The sequence below is a fragment of the Anas platyrhynchos genome, chromosome 2, assembly GCF_047663525.1.
Source record: "Anas platyrhynchos isolate ZD024472 breed Pekin duck chromosome 2, IASCAAS_PekinDuck_T2T, whole genome shotgun sequence".
Taxonomy (NCBI): domain Eukaryota; kingdom Metazoa; phylum Chordata; class Aves; order Anseriformes; family Anatidae; genus Anas; species Anas platyrhynchos.
Window position 1 is genome coordinate 262,494 of NC_092588.1, and position 24,201 is coordinate 286,694.

Below are 24,201 nucleotides of genomic sequence, written 5' to 3' on the forward strand. Positions count from 1 at the left end.
TGCGGATTGAAATACACGGGAAAGGCCGGGAGCAGGGCAGGTGGTGCTGTCACGGCTGTTCTCCAAAGGAAGGCCTGCAGCAAGGGACAGGCGTGTTGTTAGCGCTGCGCTTCGTTATTTAACGGGGCATGAGAATGACCCGGCCTGCTGGCCGTGCTACGAACCAGGCAGAAGGTTATGGAAAAAGCTCTGAGAAGTTTGCAGGTTCTGGAAATCTGACTGATAAAAGATTTAGAAAGCTAAAAGCAGGAAAGCTCACCAAAAGCCATTGAGGGATAACTTAATATCTAAGTACTCTTATGATGATAAATCTTGCACTGCAAAAGTTCCTTTATCTAGCAGATAAAGGTACAATGTCTGAATTTGGACATAAAAACGTGAAACATATTTCTAATCTGAATTTAAGTGACTGACGTTAACCACTGGAAAACATTAATTATTGAGACACAGTGGATTCCTACATTATGCAATTTTTAAAGACTAGATACTGTACTAAAAGACGTGCAGTTTCACATCTATAACATACGGGGCTGATGAGACTTGCCCAGCTGTGTCTGAGGACACATCTCCTTTCTTGTCTGACTTGCAAATGTGAGGGCAGGATTTCCATTCTTGTGCTGGTGCCAGTTTTGCTAAGAAGGCCATGCCCATCGTGCTGAACACCAAGCTGACTGTGAGCCAGCAATCACAGAATCACACAATCATTAAGGTTGGAAAAGCCCTCCAGGATCGTCTGGTCCAACCACCCCCCTACCACCAATGTCACCCACTAAACCATGTCCCCAAGCACCACGTCCAACCTCTCCTTGAACACCCCCAGGGACGGTGACTCCACCACCTCCCTGGGCAACCCGTCCCAGTGCCTGACTGCTCTTTCTGAGAAGAAATGTCTCCTCATTTCCCACCTGAACCTCCCCTGCCACAGCTTGAGGCCATTCCCTCTAGGCCTATTGGCAGTTATCTGTGAGAAAAGGCAGACGCACACCTCTCAGGTAGGTGCAGAGAGCAATAAGGTCTCCCCTGAGCCTCCTCTTCTCCAGGCTAAACAACCCCAGTTCCCTCAGCCGTTCCTCAAAGGACTCGTGTTCTAGAATGTGCTCTTGCAATGTGCTCTTACAGCAGAGAAGCCCAATGGTATCCTGGGCTGCACCAGGGAAAGCCTTGCCAGCTGGCTGAGGGAAGATCCTTCCTCTGCTCCATGCTGGTGAGGCCACATCTGGAGCGCTGAACCCCCTGCTGGGCTCCCAGTGACAAGACAGAGATGGACTTACTGGAGTGAGTCTGGTGCAGAGTCACCAAGATGGGGAAGGGACTGAAGCATCTGTTGTAGGAGAGGTGGAGAGTGGGGGCTGCTCAGCCTGGAGAGGCTTGCAGAGGCTCAAAGTGTACAAATGCCTGATTAGAGGCTGAAGAAGCTGGAGCCATGCCCTCCTCAGGAGATCCCAGTGTCAGGACAAGAGACAATGGGCCCAAACTGAAAAATGGGAAATTCCCTTTGAACACAGGAAGACACTTTTCTCCAGTGAGGCTGGCTGAACACTGGCACAGGCTGCTGAGAGAAGCTGCGGTGTCTCTGTCCATGGCAATACTCCAACCTGACTGGACATGGTCCTGGGTGACCCAGCTTGAGCAAGGGGCTTTGGGCTGCTGAGGGCGGAAGGGACCTCCTGGGATCTCACGTGGTCCCTGCCAACCTTGGCTCTTCTGTGATTCTATGTCTACAGCCTGTCACGTATTCAGAACATCCAACAATAGCTGGTTAATGAACTCCTAACTGCTGAGTACATCATGGCCAGTAGGAGGGGGAACCATCACTCAAACTGAGGTAGTTAATGTTAAACAATTAAATCAGGTGAAATGTGATAAAGAAGAGCTAATGAGCTCATCAGGGAAATGAAGCGACTGGTATAGGAAGGAATTCTCAGTTTTCAAAGGCAAGTGCAAGCTTGTTCTGGAGGAGCAATTTTTGAATCATGCAGCTGAATGATGTTTCTCTACTGGATTCCTTCTCTACCCGATTTACCTGATTCTGTGGGTAAGTCTGTTGAACACAAGGAAGCTATTTTACTCTTAACTGTAAGAGTGACTAAGAAATTATTGAGTGTTTTGCTCAGTGGATCAGCTCCTCTGATGAGATAAGCTGCTTTCAATGGCTTTATTGATTTGTCAGTTTCTGTAAAGTTGGCACAGCGCAGCACAACTGGGAAAACACAGCACAATTTGACAGCTCAGCGTAGCATCGTAGCATGGCAAACCCAGCCCAGTGTAATACAGTTGGTGCAACACCGCAAAGCGTAATGCAGGCACGGAGGACCTGGCACAGCACAGCACAGCAGCACAGCGTGAGGCCGCTGGCACCACACAGCACAACGTGAACGGCATGGAGCAGCACTGCATAGCTCTTGCTACACAAAGAATTCCTGTTTGCAATTTTCACCAATTGAGCCTGACATGCACTGCAGCTAAGATTGCCCCTTTCTCCACACTAATGACAGAAGTTACAAATACTCTAGGAGAAACGGGAGGAAGAGACATCAGGGGTTTCCCCCTTAAGATGTCATGAGATTTTGGAAGGCCTAAGACAAACAGGAGAATGACAAGGGTTTGTTCAGCACCAGTGGCGTTTCCACGTTTTTGACATGTTAGGATCCAGCTGGTAGATTTGGATTTCTGGAATCTTCTCCTGCCATGTCAAGTCCAGCTCACAAAGTCCACTCTTCAGCTTACACCAAAGTGTGCAATTCTAATTACAAGGCATCACAGTGTTTTATCTGTGCTGGAGAAATCAAAACAGGAATAACTGGGTATAAAGAACAGAATGTGGCAGATTGGAAACTGCACCAGAGCTTTCCAATCCTGCTCCTCTCCTCTCTTCTGCATGTATCACCAGCTGGCAAAGAGGAAAAATTAAAATAGCTTTGGGACCTGCAGTGAGAAAAGCTTATAATTCCCAGAGGCAAATTTATCAGTTTGGGGAAGTCTTGCAGCAGCTTTGTATCTTCACAAATACCATCAGCAAGGGATTGAAGAAGTGCTACTGCACTCCCTCACACCTCAACTCCCTCTGGCTTACTGCTTCATGACTGGGGGCCAGAGCACATACTCGTGCACAGGCCATCCCGTATTTGCTGGTTACTCCTCCACTTGCTGTTGTCTTTCCACGCCACAGCTAAGGCATACACCTCTCATGGACTGCAAAGATTCAGTCTGGAGCGAGTGGTCTGGTCGGTCCCGCTGGAGGAGGTTTGGTCAGAAGCCCTGCAGTCTTCTCGTCTGGTGTGCTGCCTGTCCCTGTGGCACAGGAGACCCTGCTGTCCCAGACTGCAGCAAAGCGACTCACAAGGGAGGAGACCGGTATTTGTGGAAGGCATTTTCCAGGAAGTTAGCCAGCTTTTCACAGTCGTCCTAAAATAAGGGGAAAAGCAAGCCAACAGATTAATTTGGCTTGGTACCTTGGATATCTCCTTCCTTACATGATTGTGTATATCCCTTCCTTACATGATTCCATTTCAAGTTACCAGATTTTATATCTGAGGTTTGATGTGGGAAGAGAACAACTCACAAGCAGTTCTGGAACATAGCACTACTAATTATTGTATTTACTGAATTACACCAAATGACCAACCAAGAATGGAACCTTATTGTGTCAGGTGCTGTACAAATGCAAAAGTCAGTTCTTTGGAGTGTCCAATCTGAAGGAAAAAAACAGGTCTAGCTTTTTTTGTTTAGTTTAATTTCAACTTAACTAACTTACCACTGGATCTAAAGTTATTTGCTATGGCTACCTGTTTTTATAGTATCCTTATTGCTAATTAAAATAATTTAAAAAATGGTATCACTTTTTGTTGGCTTGGCAACTATTTTGTACAGAAATCTTTTTTTCTAACACATTCAGGAGTAGTTGTTTTATAACACAATTAGAATGTTTATTCATTAAGAATTACTGAAATACATAATGATATGTAAAGGATGCAAAACACCCACATCTTGTGTCACAAAGGGTTTTGGGAACTGCCAGAAACTAACACAAAATTCTTACTAAAAAAAAAAAAAAAAAAAAAAAAAAAAAGGTGACTGTTTTCTCATTGCTTAGAGGCACTCTCCTGTCCCTATTGTTGCTAAATTACTACCTTTCTTTTAAGAAAAAACTTGGATTTTGAAGACAAGATTTGTAAGGCATAGATGGTATCTTTTAGACAAACCACTCTTACAGCTGGAAAAGCAAATGAGCATTTGGGTACACAAGTCCTTCAGATTAGAAACAAGCAGCATACTTCCAAGCTAAATACAAGCTCAGGACATTTGCTCAGTTTAGCAAGATATATATCAGTTACACCATCTGAGAGAAAAGGTAGTCACTACCTGTGGAGTTAAAAAGACGTTAGAGAGGGAAAGACGTTTTAAAAGGAGATTATCTCCTAGGAGAAAGAAAGAGAAAGGTAATTTGCAGTCTGGAACACAGACCAGTGAAGTATATTCTACAGTTCTAGAATGCCCCGAATGCCATGTATTTTCCAGAGCACAGGAGAAAGCACCCCACTGTTTCAGTGCCAAGCTGCACAATCACCATGCTCAGATGAAGAAAGGAAGAAAATCTAAATGTACTTTTTCTCAGGTGTACTCACATATATTTTTCATTCAGTGAAGCTGACCCCTTCCTTGTCTAATGTCAGCATCCAGAATGAGGAATTCTCCAAAACTTTGCCTACAGCCCCAGAATTCCTAACTTATACAAAATAAAAATAGATATATTTTTAATTCTCTCCATGCTGCCTTTCCTTCAGACTATTATGCTGTTGGAATGACAGGGCAGTTCTGCATTCTCACTTGGAACTGTCTGTAAACACCAAGGGAGAGCCTGGAAGTGCAATGTTGGGGTAGATCACTTCTTCTGGCAGGCAGAAATTTGCAAAGGGACATAAGAGCAGCTGTCTGCACAACACAGACTACCAGAGCAGTTTCTCTGGGAGATAGGAGGTGGCCTTGACTTCCTTTCCCATCACTCTGGTTTTCACATTCAAAATCAGTGTAAGGTTGATGTAATTCGTGTTGTGACCCTACGACCACAATACAGCTGACCCTTCATGCCCAACAGCATGGGCAAAGTATGGAGGGGGGGGAAAAAAAAGTGTCACTCACTGCAAAGGGAATTAGCACAGCATGGAGCTGCAGGCTGAGCATTGTGACTGCTCCTGGCTTCCAGGCAGGGAATGGAGGAGCTCCTACTCCTCTGAAGCATGAGGTGTCGTATGGATTTGGGGACTGCTGTGGCAGTGCTGTGCATGCACAGCCGAGGTGGCAAGGAATGGCAGCAGGCTTACCTCGTGGATGAATCCATAATGCACCAGCTCTGTGGCTAAGTCCTTGGAGTTATCAGCTGCAGAGAGGAGGAACAGTGAGAACATGAACGTTCATGCACCTCAGTTTCTCTTCTACTCATAAAGCACACCTATTCAAACTCACAGCACACCCGCATTATGCTTCATTATGCTTCAGGGGTATCTGCAGTGTATTTCTGGCTGGCTAGGTAATTTCTAAGTAATCCTGGGGCAAATAAAGTACAGCAGTGAGAAAGGAATTAAAGCAGAACAAAGCACCAGTCAGGAACAAGCTCCAGCCCCAAATCACACAAAGCACAATAGTATTGGCAACGTGTCACGTTGAGATCTTTTGCTTGTTTTGGCTCAGCATGAAAAGAAAGCAGGCCACTACCTGTAGGCAGAAAAACACAAGGAGCTGGTGAAGCAGCAACTCCCAAGCATTAGTTCCCAAGCTTTATATTTTAATTTTGGCTGTAAGGCAGTCAATGGGCTCTAGCTGCACAGCTTCCATAGGACTTCTGCATGTTTTAGGAAGGAGCTGCTGTGTTGGACCTACTCCAAGGAGAAGCACCCTTCCCCAGAGCCACAGGACTCCCTTAGAGGACAAGTCACCTTTTCCTTTGAAAGGTATTACAGACTGCACCAGCGCTGGGGAATGACGGTAGAATTCACTCACTCACTAGTATTTCCCTTGGAACTCCATGTCCCAAATTTCAGTCTTAAATGCATGCTCTTGATGGCTGCTCATTGGACTGCCAAAGTTCACTACTTGAGAGTGCAAGCTAGTACTACATGCCAGAGTGGATAAGAACAGGGGCCACATGCTTATTATGGTTGGTTCTGCTTTCCCAGCATGAGAAGGAAAGAAAAACTGACTTTAAGCACAGTCTGTGACTAACATACTCTGAGCCTAAACCTCACCAGGGCTACCAGGCAATAAACCTGCATTCAATACACAAAAAACAAGTAAACCTACTGGGCAGCAAGTCGTAGCTCAACTGTCGATGCAATTTGTCCTCCAAGATCAGCAGAAGAGTGAGCTGCAGAAAGAAGAGAGTGATCTTTACAAACACCAGTTTCTCTGTAAGAGACAATAGTGCTGGCTCTTCCATCAGCACTAGAAGCTGTTGGCAGGGGTGAGCAGAGAGGGTGTTGGTAACTGCTAACATGTTGGATGTCTTTGAGGGGTACTTTGAGTGTATTACAGAAATGTTCTCTAAGCAGTCACAGATCAGCTGCAACTGTTAAATTAGAAATAAGTAGAGTTAAAAGGTATCCAGACAAAGACATCAAGGACTGCCATCCTGAAGCCAGGGGGCTCTGGTGGCTTCACTCTTCTTTGGGTTTCTTTTGTTGTAAAAAGACAAGAGTACATTCTTCAGGTACCACAGCAAACTAGCTGAGAACAAACTTTGTCACAGTTGGATGCCAGAGATGGGTACAGAGAGCAGGTCTTGCCCCAGTGCCTCGTGTGGACTTGGTGGAGCTGAATACTTACATGCCACTGGGTCTTGTCTTCATTCAGCTCCATGTTACATTGCATTTGCACCACCTAGAAGAGGGCAAAGGAAATATCAGCCTGGACACAGCCCCTTCAGTTCCTCCAGGTCTGCTTTGCTTCTGCTCTCCAAGCATGACTCTCAAAATCCTATTTAAAACCTGTAATTCCAACTGCCAGCCTGATCTTCCCCCCGCCCACATTTCTAGGAATTGTCCAGGTGGAGCAGCTGAGGCACAATTTAGTCCAACATCCAGTTACAAACTGTCATCATCAGCTGGTGGAGAGGTGGGTAAGTGAGGAGTCCTGTGCAAGGTGCAGCTGTGGGATAGCTTTACAGCCAGGATGAATTATTCTGCTTCATTTCTCAGGCCTACGTGTAGGTTCCCCCTAGAATCTTGCCAAAACTCTTGGTTGCATTTTAGTATTGTACTTGTTCATGTCCTTGAGGGATGACCAATTCTTAAATCAGACAAAAGTGCAAAACTGAAATCCCAAGTATTATTAAAGTGAAATACAGGGTTTCTTTTGGAACCAGGACTGCATCACATCACAGACCATTCAAATGCGTTAAATAAATATGGATTTTTATTAATATGTTTGAGTTCCTATGAACTAACAAAATGGTTCACACCAGAAGTCATCTTGTCTGGGAAAAAGAAAGAGGGACAGCATGCCATTCATCAACCCAGAAAACAGGAAACCTAGTGAGGAATCAACATCCATGTTGCAAGCAGATTCTATCAGGATTTCATATATATTCCTTGATTTCAGGCCTATGCTCAGAGGAGAGTTATATGCTTATTCCTTTGTCTTGCCCAGTACCCCTCTATTACAACTCCTTGCTACAACAAATATCTCCAGGCATTTAACACTCTTCTCAGTTGGAAAACTTGCTGTCCTCTGACCTTTATCATCTCCAGGCCATCTCTTTCTCTTCCAAGAACTGGCCACCATGACTGCATGCCCAAAGTGGGTGCCCTTTCCTTTACACTGAATTATGCCAGCACACTGGCCATGCGCTCCTTTGTTTATGCACTGAATTACCCTGAGCTGCCCAGCATCTTCCACGTATCATCAAAGAGAAGGCTCATGATGTCTGAGTGCATCGCTGCCACCTGTTCTCTTTACTCATGATCAAAGAATCATCCAGGTGGGAAGGGACACCAGGAGGTCTCTAGTCTAACCCCCTACACAAAACAAGACTAACAGTGAATTCAGACCAGGCTGCCAAAAGCCCTGCCTGACTCAGTTTTGAAAACCTCCAAGGATGGAGATCCCATAACCTCTTTGTGCCCTGGTCCACTGTTTAACCATCCTTACTGTGAAAAAAAATTTTCCTTGGATCCATCCAGAATGTACCCATTTCAATCTGTCTCTTCTCCCAATGTGCACCTCTGCAGAGAGCCTGGCTCCTACACAAAGAGCATCCTCCATCTCCTACACAAAGAGCATGGCTTCCTCCATCTTCTCAGCAATCCCCTCACGGGTATGGGCAGGTTGCCATGAGGTGCTCCAAAGCCTTCCCTTTATGCACAGCACCCTGCTCTCCCTGCCTCTTCTCCCAGGACCAATGCTCCAGCCCAGCACTGTTTTGCTGGCCCTCCATTGAACTTGTCCCAGTTTATCAATGCCTTTCTTCAGTGTCCAGATGCAGAATAATGACACCGTGCACGTTTCTTTGCCCAACAATCCCACAGACACCTCATCCTAAATAGTTTTATTCACAATCTGCAACATTCGGATAGTTCTTAGCAGAGACAGAGAATGAAGAGTAGATGCCATTTTGGATGCTAAAGAAACCAGTGCTTTATGGAAGCACTGTGGGATTTCACCCTGACCTCCTGACCCACCTGACCACAGCAAAAAAAAACACATAGCCTAAAAGGAGTAGCTGTACACCACACTAAAATGGACATTTCTATTTATCACCATCTCCTCTAGCCTGTCTTTGCAGTTTTAATACAGCTCTAATATTTGGTTTTGGAGCACAGATACTGATTATTGTTAGAGAGGGCTGAGCCGTGAGTGTGTGCATGATCCACACGTCATCAACATCCTCTTTTATCTCTTCTCACTCTTGCTTCTCTTTCTCACCTCTTCTGCTTCTTACATCTCTTCTCAGCTAAATCACACTACACAGACGAGCTAGTAGTTTGTACACTCTCATGTGAGAAGAAACATATTGCAAATGGTATAACCTAATTAAAAGGAGTATTTCCATAAAGGAGTGGTGAAATATCACACTGCAGTGCACATAAGAAGCCTAAAGAGGCTAGAAATTTTTTCAGTTCAGTTTAAATTAACTGTTGTTAATGGTAACTTAAAGCACATGATCTTGAATGTGCTGCAGCATCTCCTGGATGGAGACAACTCCAAGGGCCTGCACCAGCAGCACAAACCCATCATGTGGCATCAAGTTCACTCATTAATTTCAGCTGCTCTGGTCACGGTGCAGAGCAGAAGTCCTGTGCTCTACTTGCCAGCTCTTTATTCCCTTCCTTGGGGCTGGCACAGCTGGGGTGGTAGGTACTTGGGTGGTAAGTTACCAGCTCACCCACGCTGCTAAAAATGAATTCTTCGTGGTAGAGCTATCTCTAGCCAGATCAGCCAGCTGCCCTCACCTATTGCAGGAGTGCATAAAGGGAAGTTGCCAGGGATGCGATAAGGACAGAGATGTCCGATTCTTTGGCAGGGTTGTCACAGTTAAACTAGCTCTGAAATTCAGGATTAGTGCTTTCAGAGCTACTGTCAGAGAGCTAAGGGTGATTCTAAGTGAATTTTTCTAGGAAAAAAAATGTGAGCAAAAATGTGACTGAAATGCAAAACTATTTAAAAGCAAATTTTTCAGCGGGCCAAAAGTATGATCCCTAAGAAAGATGGAAGATAGGTAAAAGCTGGCCTTTGCCAGGGCCTCTGGCAAAGTAAGAGGTAAATCAGACTCTCAAGAAGAAAGGCAGCCTGGTTGCCTGCACTCTGCACCGTCCAGTTGCCTTTCCCTGCTTTCTCCACGCACACGCATAAGCTCCAGTTTCTGATGTTCACTCCATAGAATCACAGAGTGATTTAGGTTGGAAGAGACTCCAAGATCACCCAGTCCAACCTCTGACCTAACACTAACAGTCCTCCGCTAAACCATATCCCTAAGCTCTACACCTAAGCGTCTTTTAAAGACTTCCAGGGATGGTGACTCCACCACTTCCCCGGGCAGCCCATTCCAACGCCTCACAACCTTTTCAGTAAAGAATTTTTTCCTAATATCCAACCCAAACCTCCCCTGGTGCAACTTTACCTGTTCCCCCTCGTCCTGTCACCAGGCACGTGGGAGAACAGACCAACCCCCACCTTGCTACAGCCTCCTTTAAGGCACTTGTAGAGAGCGATAAGGTCGCCCCTGAGCCTCCTCTTTTCAAGGCTGAACAAGCCCAGCTCCCTCAGCCGCTCCTCATAGGACTTGCTCTCCAGGCCCCTCACCAGCTTCGTCGCCCTTCTTTGGACCCGCTCAAGCACCTCAATGTCCTTCTTGTAGCGAGGGGCCCAAAACTGAACACAGTACTCGAGGTGCGGCCTCACCAGAGCCGAGTACAGGGGGACGATCACCTCCCTAGCCCTGCTGGTCACGCTGTTTCTGATACAAGCCAGGATGCCGTTGGCCTTCTTGGCCACCTGAGCACACTGCTGGCTCATATTCAGCCGACTGTCCACCATCACTCCCAGGTCCTTCTCTGCCTGGCAGCTCTCCAACCACTCATCTCCCAGCCTGTAGCTCTGCTTGGGGTTATTGCGCCCCAGGTGCAGGACCCGGCACTTGGCCTTGTTGAACGTCATGCAGTTGACCTCAGCCCATCGGTGCAGCCTATCCAGATCCTCCTGCAGAGCCTTCCTACGCTCGAGCAGATCGACACACGCACCTAGCTTGGTGTCATCTGTGACCTTACTGAGGGTGCTCTCCATCCCCTCATCCAGATCATTGATAAAGATATTAAAGAGGACCGGACCCAGCACCGAGCCCTGGGGAACACCGCCAGTGACCGGCCTCCAACTGAATTTGACTCCATTTACCACGACTCTTTGGGCCCGGCTATCCAGACAGTTTTTAACCCAATGAAGTGTGCGCCAGTCCAAGCCATGAGCAGCCAGTTTCTTGAGGAGAATGCTATGGTAAACAGTGTCAAAAGCCTTACTGACGTCAAGGTAGACCATATCCACAGCCTTTCCCTCGTCCACCCAGTGCGTCACTTTGTCGTAGAAGGAGATCAGGTTAGTCAAGCAGGACCTCCTCTGATAGCCAGGGCTGCTGATAAATGATGGAAAGCAGCTTGGTCAGCACTTCCAACGGTTCTCTCAGTACCCTTGGGTGGATCCCATCTGGCCCCATCAACTTGCGTACATCTACGTGCTGTAGATCACCAACCATTTCCTTGTGGATTATGAGGGCCACATTCTGCTCCCCATCCCCTTCCACCAGCTCAGGGCGCTAGGTACCCAGAGAACAACTGCTCTTGCCGCCAAAGACTGAGGCAAAGAAGGCATTAAGCACCTCAGCCTTTTCCTCATCTCTTGTCACAAAGCTTCCCCCCATATCCAGTAAAGGATGGAGATTCTCCTTAGTCCTCCTTTTTGTGTTTATGTATTTTTAAGAACATTTCTTTATCTTTTTTTAACAGCAGTAGCCAGATTGAGCTCCAGATGAGCTTTGGCCTTTCTAATTTTGTCCCTGTGTAGCCTCGCAACATCCTTATAGTCCTCCTGAGTGGCCCGCCTTCTTTTCCAAAGGTCATAAACCCTCTTTTTCTTCCCATGCAGTGCCGCAGCCCCTCCTGCACAATCTCTACCTCGACAACTGCACAAGGGGTGCAGCAGGCATGGCACAGGTCTGTCCGTGGGGGCTTGCTGAGCATCCTGCTGCTGCCTCCCAGAACAGAGTCTGCACTGCAGCCACGCTTGTTTGGGACTTGCAGGTTTGCCCAGCTGCAAGTTTTCATAAAATGTGTAGAAACTTAGCACCTTTGAGATCACTACTCCTTTGTCAATTTGAGGAAAAACTATGTATCTATTACAAGTATATAACAAATGCAAAGAGGGGAGAAGACATAAATGCTTAGGTTTACATTTACATTTCTCTAACATATCCAACTGAGCACCACAGCACTCAATCTAAAAATAAGCACTGAACACTATGAATAAAGCATAACTTAAGTGCACTGAAAGCTGATTCCCAGAATGTTATGAAGAAACTGCTGATGATACTCTTTTTGAAGGAAGGCATTTCACAGAACCTTGCAGGAATGAGAACTAGGTTCAGTCCTCCATAGCACTTTTAACATTAATTCAATGTAAGTATGAAATTCCATTTGGTCCATCCATGGCAACACGAAGACAGTGCCATAGGTGATTGATGATGAATAACCTAAAAGTGTCAGTACAGGGAAATACCCTGTATAGGGAAATAACAGGTCCAAAATGTTTTTTTTTGTTGTTGTTGTTGTTATTATTATTTTGAAAAACAGAGGTGCATACGGACCTGTGAGTTGCTCTGCCTAATCTCAAAGATGGCTGGCAGTTCAGGAGACTGAAGTCATGATAAGATGTGCCATGCTCAAGCTGTGCCCTGATGACAGCAGCCAACAACCTTGTCTCCCCATGGGCACAGCCAGCATACCGAGGGAAGGAATGATTCCCCTATGTTCAGCATTTGTTTAATTACACAGAATGACTCAGGTTGGAAGGGACCTTAAAGATCATCTAGCTCCAACCCCCCTGCCACAGGGGGTCTACATAGGGGGTCTACATCCAGGGGTAGACCCAATATTTAGCCTCCAATAGACAATAACAATGTCCAATAGACATTGATAAAGCGGAGCAAGTTCAATGGAATGCCAGCAAAATGAGGCTGGGCTGGAGCACTTACACTGGGAGGAGAGGCTGGGGAAGTTAGAAGGTTATGGAATCTCCATCCTCAGAGGTTTTCGGGACCCAGTTAGATTACTGATGTCCCTTCCCACTTGAATAACTGCATGACAGAACAAGACTCAGCACCGGAAACCAAGTCCAGGCTGGTCTCAATGGGAAATGAAGCACACACAATTCCCTTGGTAGCAGTGATTAATCCCAGGAACCTGCTCCTCAGAGAGGTGGTGGATTTGTCATTTCAAAATGCTGTGAAATCCATGTTGCCCACCCTTCCTGCAAAGAACCATTAGACAAATAGATACAGAGTCATTGATTCAGAGACACTGAGTGAAATCCAAGAACCTGGGAGACAGAGATTGTCTTGCAGATCCTAGTCCTGGCACCTGAAACTGACTCTAGTACATTAATAATAGAGTAAATCATGAAAGAAGCCTGCAAAAGTACACTGCCACCACAGAATCCCCAAAAATAAGGGCTGAAAGGGATATCAGGATGCCATCCTGCCCCAAACCAGACCCACCTGTCCTTGACCTCTCCCAAGACATTTCTGACCTGAGTTAGACTTCCTCAAGTGGGGACTTTGCCCCTTCCCAGCTGCCCATTCATTCTTACCACCATCAGAAACCTCCTCCTAGCATCCTCCCTGCAGTTTATACCTGTGATACCCTGTTCTGTCCCCCAGGTGATGAACAGGCGCCCGTTCTCTTGCTGTGACAATCACTTGCACACTTCAGCCCATCTCCACTCTGTCTTCTCTTCCTTAAGCCAAACAGTGCCAGTTCTTGGGCTTTCCTAACAAGGGAAGTTTTCCAGCTTTGTTCTTTACTGGATGCCTCCAATCAGCCCCATCTTCCTCACAGCACACGGTCCCATGCTGCAGCATTGACGTGCTCTGTTCAGCAAGGGATTACATCGTGGTTTTGGAAGGCTTCACTGCTGCATAAAGCACCCTGGCGTTGTGTTGGGCCTCCCTTGCCCTCTACCCTTCCACTCCCATCTGAGATCCATATACCCGCTTGCAACAACCTTGCTGCCTGGGACTTCAGTGTCAGGTCAAGCAATCTCGTCTGCAGTGACAGGCAGAACAGGCCCTGATCTCAGATGGCATCTCAGTTGCTCTCAGATACCGTTAGTACCAAATTTGATACTGATGATCAATTGATCAAACGAGGAGGAGGTTTCAAATCTGAACCCCAGCAACAAGGCACAGGAGATGCTGTGCCACCAAGCTGCCTGTGAGGAAGGAAGGCAGAGCCAAAGAATCAGGAGCAATGGGGCTGCTCCAGAAGGTCTCCAGTGAAATGCACATCACCAGCTCCAGCCAAAAGGAGCGTTGCAGCCCTGGGGCAGCCAATGCACCAAGAACAGCTCTCACCTGAGCTAGAGTTTGGTGTGTGGCTAACAGGAGAGATCCTGCAGTAAGGTGTCAGGAATGGAGACTTTCTGCTTACTCCTAGTGGAGAACTGTCACCACCTGGATCTGACCTTACCTTCCTGGTCTCCACATCAAAGGGCTCTGGGGTAGGGGTCTTGGCTTTCTGAGTGTCCTCCGGGGGCTGGGAGAGTGCGCGTGGGAGGGCATGGGGTCTGGAAACAGCGAAGTTCATCAGAGGATAAATCCCATTCCTGTGCAGACACAGAGAGAGGACAAACGACTGAGCCCTACCCTCTTACAGCCCTGGTGAAGGTCTGCAGGGAGGGTCTTGGCCCAGAGCAGGGGGTCTGAAGCCATGGAGCAGCAGCACTGGTAGGTAGCACAGTGAGGAGGCGGCAGACCTCTGAGCTCACCTCACCTGGCACTGCAACCCAGCTCTGCTCACCCACGCACGGGGAGTCACAGAGGGGCTCCAAGGAATGACCAAGCACTATCCTAAAAACGGGACGCTCCACATGTGCAGCACAGGTCCCTGACCCTGCCTCCCTGTTGTCCAGGGAGTGGAAGGCAGAGAGACACCATGGATGGAAGCTGGGTGTACACATTGCAGGTCAACCAGCACCATTTTCATGTCTGCAGTCAGGGCTATTTGCCTTTCTGGAGCCACCACAGTGCCAGGCAATGCTTCCAGATACTGCAGCTTGTTTGTCTGTGCTTTCAAAGGCTTAGCATGGTCGCCTGCGTGGCTTGCCCAGATCAACTGCCAACCCCTCAAACTGCACCCTAGAGTTAGTAGGCAGTAGGGGACAAGCAATTCAGATGTAGGTGCTCTTCTGGAGAGAAGGAAGACTTCTCAAGAGGAGCACAGGCCCAAAGAATGGGGTGAATAATGGGATCCTGGGGACATGCCCACAACCTACCTGACATCTTCTAAGAATTTGTCAAGTTCAAGGAAGGAAACCTCTGAGTACCTGGAAGAGAAGCAGAACAGGAAGATTACTGGGGGAAGCAGGAGAGAAGAGCAGCACAGTCTACACCACAATGCCAGGATCATCGCACTGGATAAAAATCCTGGGCTCAAACCTTTGTCTGCTCCAAAATCACCCTGCTAATTCTCACCTCCACTGTGCTCCAGGCCGACCCTCTCGCCGAATCTCTGCCATCACCATGTTCAGGTCCAGTTCTTTTATCTTCTCCTCCACCACATTCTCTGGCATCAGATCTAGGGCAAAGCCAGAAAAGGGCATCAGCTGGGAGGTCCTGCACATGTGGGTCCTGCAGCATAGTGCCCAGGGAAGGTCTGTGGGTCACTGCCTTTTTCTTCAGGCTCTGTTGGGGCTGGCATACAAGCTCGAATGGGGCAGAGTGATCTCTCACAGTTACTCACACTGGTTGTTGATGAAGCAATGTGCTGCCAGCAGCTTAAGGGAATGGACCTCAAAAAGCACACGGTGGAAGAGCAGGTTGTTAGCCGTCGGTCGCTTGTCTGGGTTGAGGGTCAAGCATGACAGAATGAACTCCTGAGGGTGAAATAAAAGGCATAAACTGGACACAAAGCAGGATGTGGTCCTGCTTCATTTGCATCACTGCCAGCCCTGGCTGCCTCTCATGGGAAGCAGATGTGAGCAGCTGCTTCCTGCAGCACAGCACCAATACTGAGGGTGCTGCAGGTGGGCAGCATTCTGCTGGGTATTCACCAGCAGTCCAGCTGCAGGACTAGAATCATAAAATGGGTTGGGTTGGAAGGTACCTCAAAGATCATCTAGTTCTGACCTCAAAGATCATCTAGATCCAACCCCCCTGCCATAAGCAGGGATGCCATCAGGTTGCTCAGGGCCTCATCTAACCTGGTCTTAAACACCTCCAGGGATGGGGCATCCACAACCTCTCTGGGCAACCTGTTCCACTGCCTCATCACTCTCTGAGTGAAGAATTTCCTCCTAATCTTTAATGCATGGTGTAAATATGCACGGCATGAGTTTGCATGACATCCTCTAGTGAACGTCAAGCCAGGCTAGCTGGTAAGTAAAATGAATGCTTGGGGTGGGGAACAAGAGACCAGAGAGACCTCAGGGCTCACTTGGTAACAGAGAGACCCGTAGGACAGGGCTGACACCCCAGTGACCTGTGAAAGGGATCGCCCTCAGTGTAGGTCCTTAGAAGCAGAATGCAGCTATTCACACTGTCTGTATCTATGTGAGTGCCATGAATGCGGCGCTCCCCGGTCTCTGCTGAGCTGTTTTCAGTTGGCCACATCTGTACAGCATGCGTGTGTGTGGGCACATGCGTGTACATGGGCACCTATTGGGAATTTACACAGCATCACTACTTGGCAGGACTGGGAAACAGCTGGGGACCTTCCTGCCATCCTGACCTGCCCAGGGGGAGGAATCCCTGTGCCCTTCAGCCCACCAGACTGGCTGCCCTCTGGTTTCCAAGAGGTTGCTGTCTGTGCCCCTTTCCAAGTGCCAGTGTCACCTGGAGCGCACGGGAGCACCAGGCTGCCTCTGTCCTTCAGATGCCCGCCAACGGGAGGTGTCTGAGGAGGGGGAGCTGCCCCCAGGAGGGATGCCTGAGCCTCACTGGTGGGTCAGCCTGCAGCCCCAGGCCCGACCGGCTGCACTCACCCGCATGTTGGGATCATCCAGAGAATGTCGTGCCCGCACGATTGCCTCCTCCGAGACTCGTGTGTCCCCGTTGGTCTGGATCTCCAGCACTGCCATCTGGGGAAGGAGGAGTGCAGCTGTGTCTGCAGGCAGCCGAGCCCTGGCTCGGTCCTTGAGGGCTTCCCAAGGGACGCCGCCTGCCAGGGTGGCAGCGGTGGAGCCCCTCAGCAGGACGCACGGCTCAGCCAGGCCTGCCTCAGGCCCTGGCACACCTCAGCCCACAAGGTCCGGATCTCTCAGGGCTCCCTGGAAGCTCTGCCCTTGGGGCCTGTTTCTCTCCACCCCAGCACTCCAGGCTGCCCACACAGGGAGCAGATGCAGGGTGCTGCTCTCTGGGCACGGTGCAGAGGGGTGGGCAACACAGAGAGCACCAACAGCCCCACAGTCTGCCTGGACAAGCTGTGCAGAGCAGCACGTGTCCCCCTGGAGCAGCACAGCCCATCACTGCCCTCCACCCTGACCCTTCCCGGGGCTGCCACAGCCTGCAGAGACACCATCAGAGGCGGCTGAGGTGCACCAGCTGGGCACAGGAGGGGTAAGTGAAGCTCTCTGCTGTGCCCAGGGCTGGGCCATGGCAGTAGTGGCTGTTTCGCTGCACCCATAAGCGATGTCTCCATCGCTGCAAGGGACCCCCAGCTCACAGAAAGGCAGGGAGACCTGGGGAGCTCCCGAGGCCAGCCAGCAGGGTCCACAAGGGCAAACCTCTCAAGCAGGAGTCCCTGCAGATTCCCAGGCTCTGCAGCAGCCCTGCTCCGTACCTCCAGTGCACACATCCCAAAGGAGAAGATGTCCACAGCAGTCCCATCAGCCTTTTCTGCAAAACCAAGCCAAAAGCACATCATGCCAGAGGCAGAAGCCATCACCCACTCACATTGGGAATAATGTGCCCAAAGCCTTGGCCCTACAGACACCTCCCCACACACTTAACTCTCTCCCTGCCCAGCCAGCCTCACTCTGCCTGCACCTCTGCTCGTGCCTGCTTCTCCTACCCCTGGCATGCTTTTTCTCCCAGATACCCTGCACAAAACTTTCCCATTTACTCCGCTCGAATTTGCCCCAGAATGTTCATGATGGGGATCACACTGATTTTGCACATGGCACAAAGACTCCTTACTCCTTCCTTTTTCCCTGGTCCCTGTAACATTTTACATGCTTTTGAGTGTTGCTGAGCCATAACCTTTTCAGAGAGCAATCTGTGGTCATACTGAAACCTTGTTCCTAACCAGTAATAGCTAATGCACAGTCCATTACCGTATAGGCACAACAGATTTTCCCCCATGTACAGCTCTGCACTAATCAACACTAAACTCTACCTACAATGTTATCACAGTCACAAGATCTTCTGTGACTCACAGCTGAGAGCTTTAGTTATGAATGCACTGAATAGCTCCGTATTGTAGCAAACCCGCTGCGCCCACGCTGTGCACAGACCCCTCCAACCCCCGGGGCCTCGCTCTGCCTGCACCCCCTGGCAGACAGAGTGGGACTCACGGCCATACTCCGGGGGAAAGAAATGCAAATTGCGCAGCTCTTCCCTCTCAATCCTGATGGGGCTTCGCAGGTCGTCTGGAAGGGCTGCAAAGGAAACAAGAAATGCTCTGAGACATGGCTCTTCCGAGTTGGTTCCCCAGGAGCACCGGGAGCACAGGTGGGAGCTCCAGGGCAGAAGGGATTTCAGTGTGTGCCCCTGCCCACAAAGAGACCAAGCAGACCACCTGGGGGGCTCGCAGTCTCCCAGGAGACCCCTGCTCCTGCAGTGGGAGCAGCAATTCCCCTCCTGCCTGTAGAGCCCAGGACCACCCCTTGGTGCTGTAGATCCTCACTGCCAAGAGGTGCCCAGGGCCCACTGGGGAGCCCACCCAGTGATGAAGTCCACCCAGTGATGGGTGATGGGACAGATGGGCTGGAGAGGTGGCAGAGGGACACTCACCATTTGCAAACACCCTGTGCCAAACTGCCGGTCAGTGTCGATCCCAAAGAAGGTAAGTAAGAAGGCATGGAGCAGAGGACACAAACAGAAGAGAAGGTAATGCTACACTTTGCACAGATGATGCACATGTGGGTGACGCTCAGGTGATCCCCCAAGGGACCCTGCAGCTCTCACCTCTTCCCCAGCCCGCACCCCCTCATCACACCCTGCACAGCCCCTCTGCCTCCCTGGCTCTGAGTCTCCCTCAGCTGGCACCTCCCTCCCGCTGATCCTCCCCATAAGCACTCAGAGCCGCAGGGCTGCATGAGCAGCAGCATCCTACCTGAACCAATCTTTATGAGCCCATTGTGCTGGATGAAGATGGTGTCACTGGTGAGATTGCCGTGGATGATGGGAGGCTCACAGGAGTGCAGGAAGCTGGGGACGTACACAGTCCTGAGTGTGCTGCCCGAGCCCAGCCAGAAGGAGGATGGCCGGTGGCAGCGAGCTTACCTGAGAGCAGACAGGATCTGGGTGCACCAGCGCTTCCAGGCCTAGAGCAGAGACCAGAGCTCTCCATCAGACGGGGCACACATCAGAGCCCAGCAGCAGATAAGGTCAGTCCTACCTATCACCAGAAGCTGGGGAAATCAGCCCTCCACTAGCCCTGTAGGGACTGTTACTCAAAGATGACCCACGCAGTGTCCCAGCCCCAACAGTCTCCTGTCAAATCCCTGTTCAAAGAACACCATCAGCGCTGAGAACATTGGTGCCACAATCCTTATCAGCAGACAGAGCTCTCCAGGGCACCAAAACCCTGGTGGGAGCATGGAAGAGCACATCACAAGAGGGGGCAAAAGCTAGCTGTGGTTATGGGGAACATGCACGTGGTTTGCACCAACAGTAAGTTCCAGTTCTGTGAGTACATAACTGCACTGGTGTGGTAGCGAGCTCAAATTGCAGGCGAGGGCTTTGAGGTCCAGCATGGGGCCCCCAGAACTCTCATCTGGGTGACTCAGGGAGTGACCACATGCACTCGCTCTGCATTGTAAGAGATCCTCTCCCAGCAGGCACAGAGCCACCCAATTCACCTGGGACGCTTCCTATGTGCTCTCAAGAAACCTACCCTGGCATTCATGGCCTTGTGGTTTTTCTTGGTTTTCTTCAGGAACTGTTTCAGGCTCCCTGAGGACACATATTCTGTGATGAAGATGACCTGAAAGAGGACAGAGGTGTCAGCTTTCCATCCTCCCTGCACAGCCAGCACTGAGTGCAGCCCATGGGCAGCACCAGCACACAGCCTGAGGGGGGCTCTGCATAAGGCTGAGAGCAGGCTTCTGGCCACAGTGTCCCAGAGAAGGAAGGGGAGTCCAGGGGGTGGGATCCCACTGGCATCCCTCCAGCCTGGCACCCCCAGACACCCCCTCTCTGAGTCCTCCTTACCCGCGCCTTTGAGTCCTTCACATCCAGCCAGTATTTGTGAAGCTTCACAATGTTGGGGTGATCCACAAGCACCAGCTGCTCAAACATGGTCTTGATCTTCTCCTATGGGCAAAGAGGGGACAGGTGAGGTGGCAGCTCCTGGGACTCGGCAGAACACCTTAGAGAGCAAGGAAAGCTGGGACTGAGAAGCAGGCTGGGTCTAGGTCACAGGGAAAGCTGGGTTTGGGGTACAGAGGAAACACAGGGCTGGGGGCACACTCTCCAGCGGGAGGGGATGGCTCACCTCGTGTGCTTTAAAGGCCTTCTTGTCAGTGAAAAGCAGCTCATTCCACACCACTTCCACACCCTCCTCTGTGTCCATGGCAAGGAAGGTGCTCTGGATGCCCGGCATGTTTCCCTGATTCACCTGTAAGGCACAGGAAAGTGTGAGACTGCCGAGGAGCATGCCCTGCCCCCAGCTCCCAGCCCCACTGGCAGCCCTGTGCAGAGAAACACACTGCTTTGATGTGGATGGGCGTCAGCATCCTGCTCCTGAGCAGGATCCTTGCCCAGGCTCTGCCCAGGACACAGGGAGCAGAGCAAACCCCCAGCCTGCTGCCTGCCCTGCCTGGCCCTCAGGACCTGCCTGCCTGGGAGCTCGGGTCCCACAGCAGCCAGTACCACTCCTCTAGAACATGAGTGTGCAAGACAGAGCCAGTGATTCAGAGCAGCTGCCAGGACAGCCCCTCTCCTCTCTTCCAGCCCAGAGAGAAGCTGGCCACAGCAGCCACCTGCCAGCACCACTCTTGCACACAGACCCCACATGGGCTCCACATCCCAGTAGATGTTGGGGAGCAACCCACACTTGCAGCTGATGACCACAGACACTCACAATGGATGGGGCAAACTGGAAGGTGCAGACAAACCAAAACTGTGACATCTTTTAATGTCTTAAGGTGACCGGGGTCACTTCCTCATGCCCCGGGGTCTGTCTGATGAGTTTCCATCCACAAAGGTCACAGAGCTGCATCCCTGGGCCCTGCGGAGAGCAGCTCTGCCATCATCACCTTTGTGAGCCACATCCAGCATAGACACAGCTGCAGCAGCCCTGCCCCTGTGCCAGGTCACTGCTGAACTTGCCTCGAGGCCAGCACCAGATTGCCCATCCCCAGGACAGTGGGAGCCCAGCTCCAGCCCACAGAAAACCTGTTCAAAAGGCACCCAGTTCTGGTAAGGGTTCATTAGCATGGAGACACCCCCACCAAGGACCAGGGTCCCGCCTGCCCAGAAAGGTGCTTGCTGTATCCTGAACTGCTGGCTGCGCTGGCTGCACGCAGTCACTGCCCTTGCTCTTCTGCCATGAGCACCGCTGCACAGGAGCTCACCTGCAGCCCCTGATCTTCCTTCCCTTCTCCAGTGGGTTGGGGTCACCCTGCCAGCCCCTGATCTTCCTTCCCTTCTCCAGCGGGTTGGGGTCACCCTGCCAGCTGCTGCAGCTTGGGCAGAGGCAGCGCTGCCCGCTCCCATTGGCATGTGGCAGGGGCGGCGCAGAGCTGCCACAGCCAGATGAAAAGCAGGATTGTTCTGCTGCTGCCAGGGGCCAGCACGCAGCGTCCCACCACCGGGGCTTGGACTGCTACAGCACGGGGCAGCTGTGGGTGCAGGCACGGAAGGGTCACACAGCACCCCCAGCTCATTAGCAGGGAACAGACGGCCAGCTTGTGGCCCAGTTCCTGCTGCGGAGGCACAAAGCACCTCTATTATTTGTTCTCTCTTCTCACAGGCTCCACGTGCTTCGCACAAAGCCCAGCACAGCCAGTGATGGGGCCAGCTGGCCTAGCCGGCTTCAGCCGTTCCCGCAAGTCCCCACAGCCTGCCTGGGCTCCGGTACGACCAGCCAGCACCGAGCCAAGGCAGGTCTCAATGGAGGCTCTGCCGGGAGGGAGGGCGGCTGGGGGCAAGCACCCATGAACCATGAGGGGGCCACTGGTCTGAGTACTCCATGAAGCTGCTCTTCTGCCTCTCTCAAACAATGCCGCTCAAAAATCCTCTCATGGTCTTGAAAGAAATCCTGTCCTGAACCCAGCAAGTGGCCATGAGGCCTCAAGCGAAATGTCAGCTGGGGAGCATGGCCCTGACAGCCTCTCCATCACCACAAGGGCATGCAGGAGCTGCACAGCACTGTGTTGAGGTTACAGATGCCTGGCTCAAAGGCACGGCTAGGGATGAAAAGTTCCGGTGTCACCTCTACCCACCTCTCTGTGTTGCAATGAGGGCCCCAGCCTGCAGGACCCCAGACCCACATACCCACTGTTCCCACCCTTGATGAAGTGGGTGCTGATGGGTGCCTCCCGCCCCTGGCCCACACCAAGAACTTGACGTGAGCTCTCAGCACAGGGATGTGAACACACTCAGTCTTGTGCTGAATGGCAACACAAAAAAAACCCACAATGAACAGCTGTCTTGTACGCTGAGCTCTCAGACTGCATAAATAAATAAATGCTGCATGTAAACATACAGGTGACTGAGGGCAAAAGGAGCTGGCTGAAGGTCACTGTCATTATCTGATACCAAGCCTTTCAGGGGCTCTGTGGACACCACGTGGATTTGGACTAACTGGCAAAAACTCTAAAGCCAGACTGGGAAAATTCCCTGTTCAGGCTGCTTCCAGAAAGCCCTTGGCAGGAGCTGAGGCCTGCCTGGAGAGATCACTGGGGACAAGTGAAGGTTTACAAAAGATCAGATTGCATCTTACAATATATCACTCCCTTTTGTGCTTTTCATATTACGGAGACTGAAACTGTCAACAGAAGGCTTAGTGATATAGTGTCGGGGCCTCGGGAGAGCAGCGGTTAAACAAGGAAGGCCAGAAAAGCAATGGGCAGGCATTTCTGCTACCACTGGGAGAGGCCTGTTTTAGAGAACAGAAGAAGGACGTGATGGGTTGTTACTCTTCTGGGGTGGCTCTGGCAGATGGAGAAGACATGGACACAGCACCTGGAAGAGAGGGGACTGCTCATCTCCTGTGTCCTGTGACCTGCACATGCTGGCCCTATCCCTCAGCAGAAACATAACCCTGTCCTCCATCCACCCTTCATGCCATCTAGATCAGCACTCCCTGACCACTGTGGGAGGCGGAGGATAGCATGGAGGCCTTTTCTGCTGGTGGCCATGCTCACAGGACCTTGGCACAAGAGCAGGACTGTGGCAGGTTGGCAGCTTCTGGCTGAGGGAAGGGGTCCAGCCCCAGCATGGCTGCGGGCACCAACTGCTGGAGCCGGGCCCCCTCCCATGCCTGAGCAGCATCTCGCACCCTCAACCCCCAGAACACATGGAATCATAGAATCTTTTAGGTTGGAAAAGATCCATAAGATTATCAAGGCCAAACATCACCTAACACTACTGAGTCTACTTCTAAACCACGTCCCTAAGCACAACCTCCAGGGATGGCAATTCCACCACTACCCTGAGCAGCCTGCTCCAATGCCCAACCATTCTTTCCATGAAGAAATTCCTCTTGTGTCCAACCCAACCCTTCACTGGAACAACTCGAAGCCGTTGCCTCGTGTCCTATCACTTACCACCCACGATAAGAGACCGGCAGTGCAGGGTCACATTACTGTCATTGTGGCACTGGCACAAACACCTGGCACTGTTTGCACCACTGCACAGCGCACAGCAGACCCTGCCTGGAAACATGGGTTCACATTAATGCACAGCAGAGGGATAATCTGGAGGTGGCTCCAAAATGAGCCCACGGCACTAATGGAGCCCACTCTGCCTGGCTTGGCAGGTGCTGTTGGGAGAACCAAGAGCTGGCTGTGCTACTGGGATGGGGCCAGCTGGCTGGGGTGAAAGGCAGGCAGGTTGCTGCTGGGGCTGAGATGCAGTGACTGCAGGGAAGAGGAGGGAAATGATGTGGGTTCTTCCCACAGCCTAAGCCCAGACATCACCACCATGTATCCATCCAGCAAAATGCCATACAACAGAAACACAGAGGGGCCATTCAAGAGGCCGGGGGAGACCTGATGAGCCTGGCAGATACAGCAGAAGGCTGACCCTTCTGGTGGGATAGCTCATGACTGGAATGCTGTCAT

The 24,201-nt window shown here is 50.6% G+C and overlaps 1 protein-coding gene across 3 annotated transcripts in view; it reads right to left on the reverse strand.

The window, feature by feature from the left end:
• Positions 1-2,141: 2,141 nt before the first annotated feature.
• The window catches only part of NRBP2 (nuclear receptor binding protein 2), a 32,343-nt gene continuing 10,283 nt past the window's right edge, over positions 2,142-24,201 (reverse strand). Inside the window, exons 2-19 of one of the 3 annotated variants that reach the window (XR_003495878.3) lie at positions 20,409-20,531; positions 20,126-20,227; positions 19,809-19,898; positions 19,196-19,236; positions 19,026-19,120; positions 18,704-18,727; positions 18,265-18,348; positions 17,532-17,587; positions 16,735-16,830; positions 15,495-15,627; positions 15,227-15,329; positions 15,028-15,078; positions 14,223-14,358; positions 6,820-6,873; positions 6,298-6,361; positions 5,322-5,377; positions 4,626-4,726; positions 2,142-3,405 (exon numbers count right to left, since the gene is read on the reverse strand). Coding sequence is in view for 2 of the 3 variants with exons in the window: in XM_027452859.3 (XP_027308660.1) it covers positions 4,639-4,722; positions 5,322-5,377; positions 6,298-6,361; positions 6,820-6,873; positions 14,223-14,358; positions 15,028-15,078; positions 15,227-15,329; positions 15,495-15,627; positions 16,735-16,830; positions 17,532-17,587; positions 18,265-18,348; positions 18,704-18,727; positions 19,026-19,120; positions 19,196-19,236; positions 19,809-19,898; positions 20,126-20,227; positions 20,409-20,531 (1,392 nt within the window). In the remaining variant the exon portion in view is untranslated. The remainder of the gene's footprint in view (positions 3,406-4,625; positions 4,727-5,321; positions 5,378-6,297; positions 6,362-6,819; positions 6,874-14,222; positions 14,359-15,027; positions 15,079-15,226; positions 15,330-15,494; positions 15,628-16,734; positions 16,831-17,531; positions 17,588-18,264; positions 18,349-18,703; positions 18,728-19,025; positions 19,121-19,195; positions 19,237-19,808; positions 19,899-20,125; positions 20,228-20,408; positions 20,532-24,201) is intronic. The other 2 variants (XM_027452859.3, XM_027452860.3) reach the window with 2 other exon arrangements.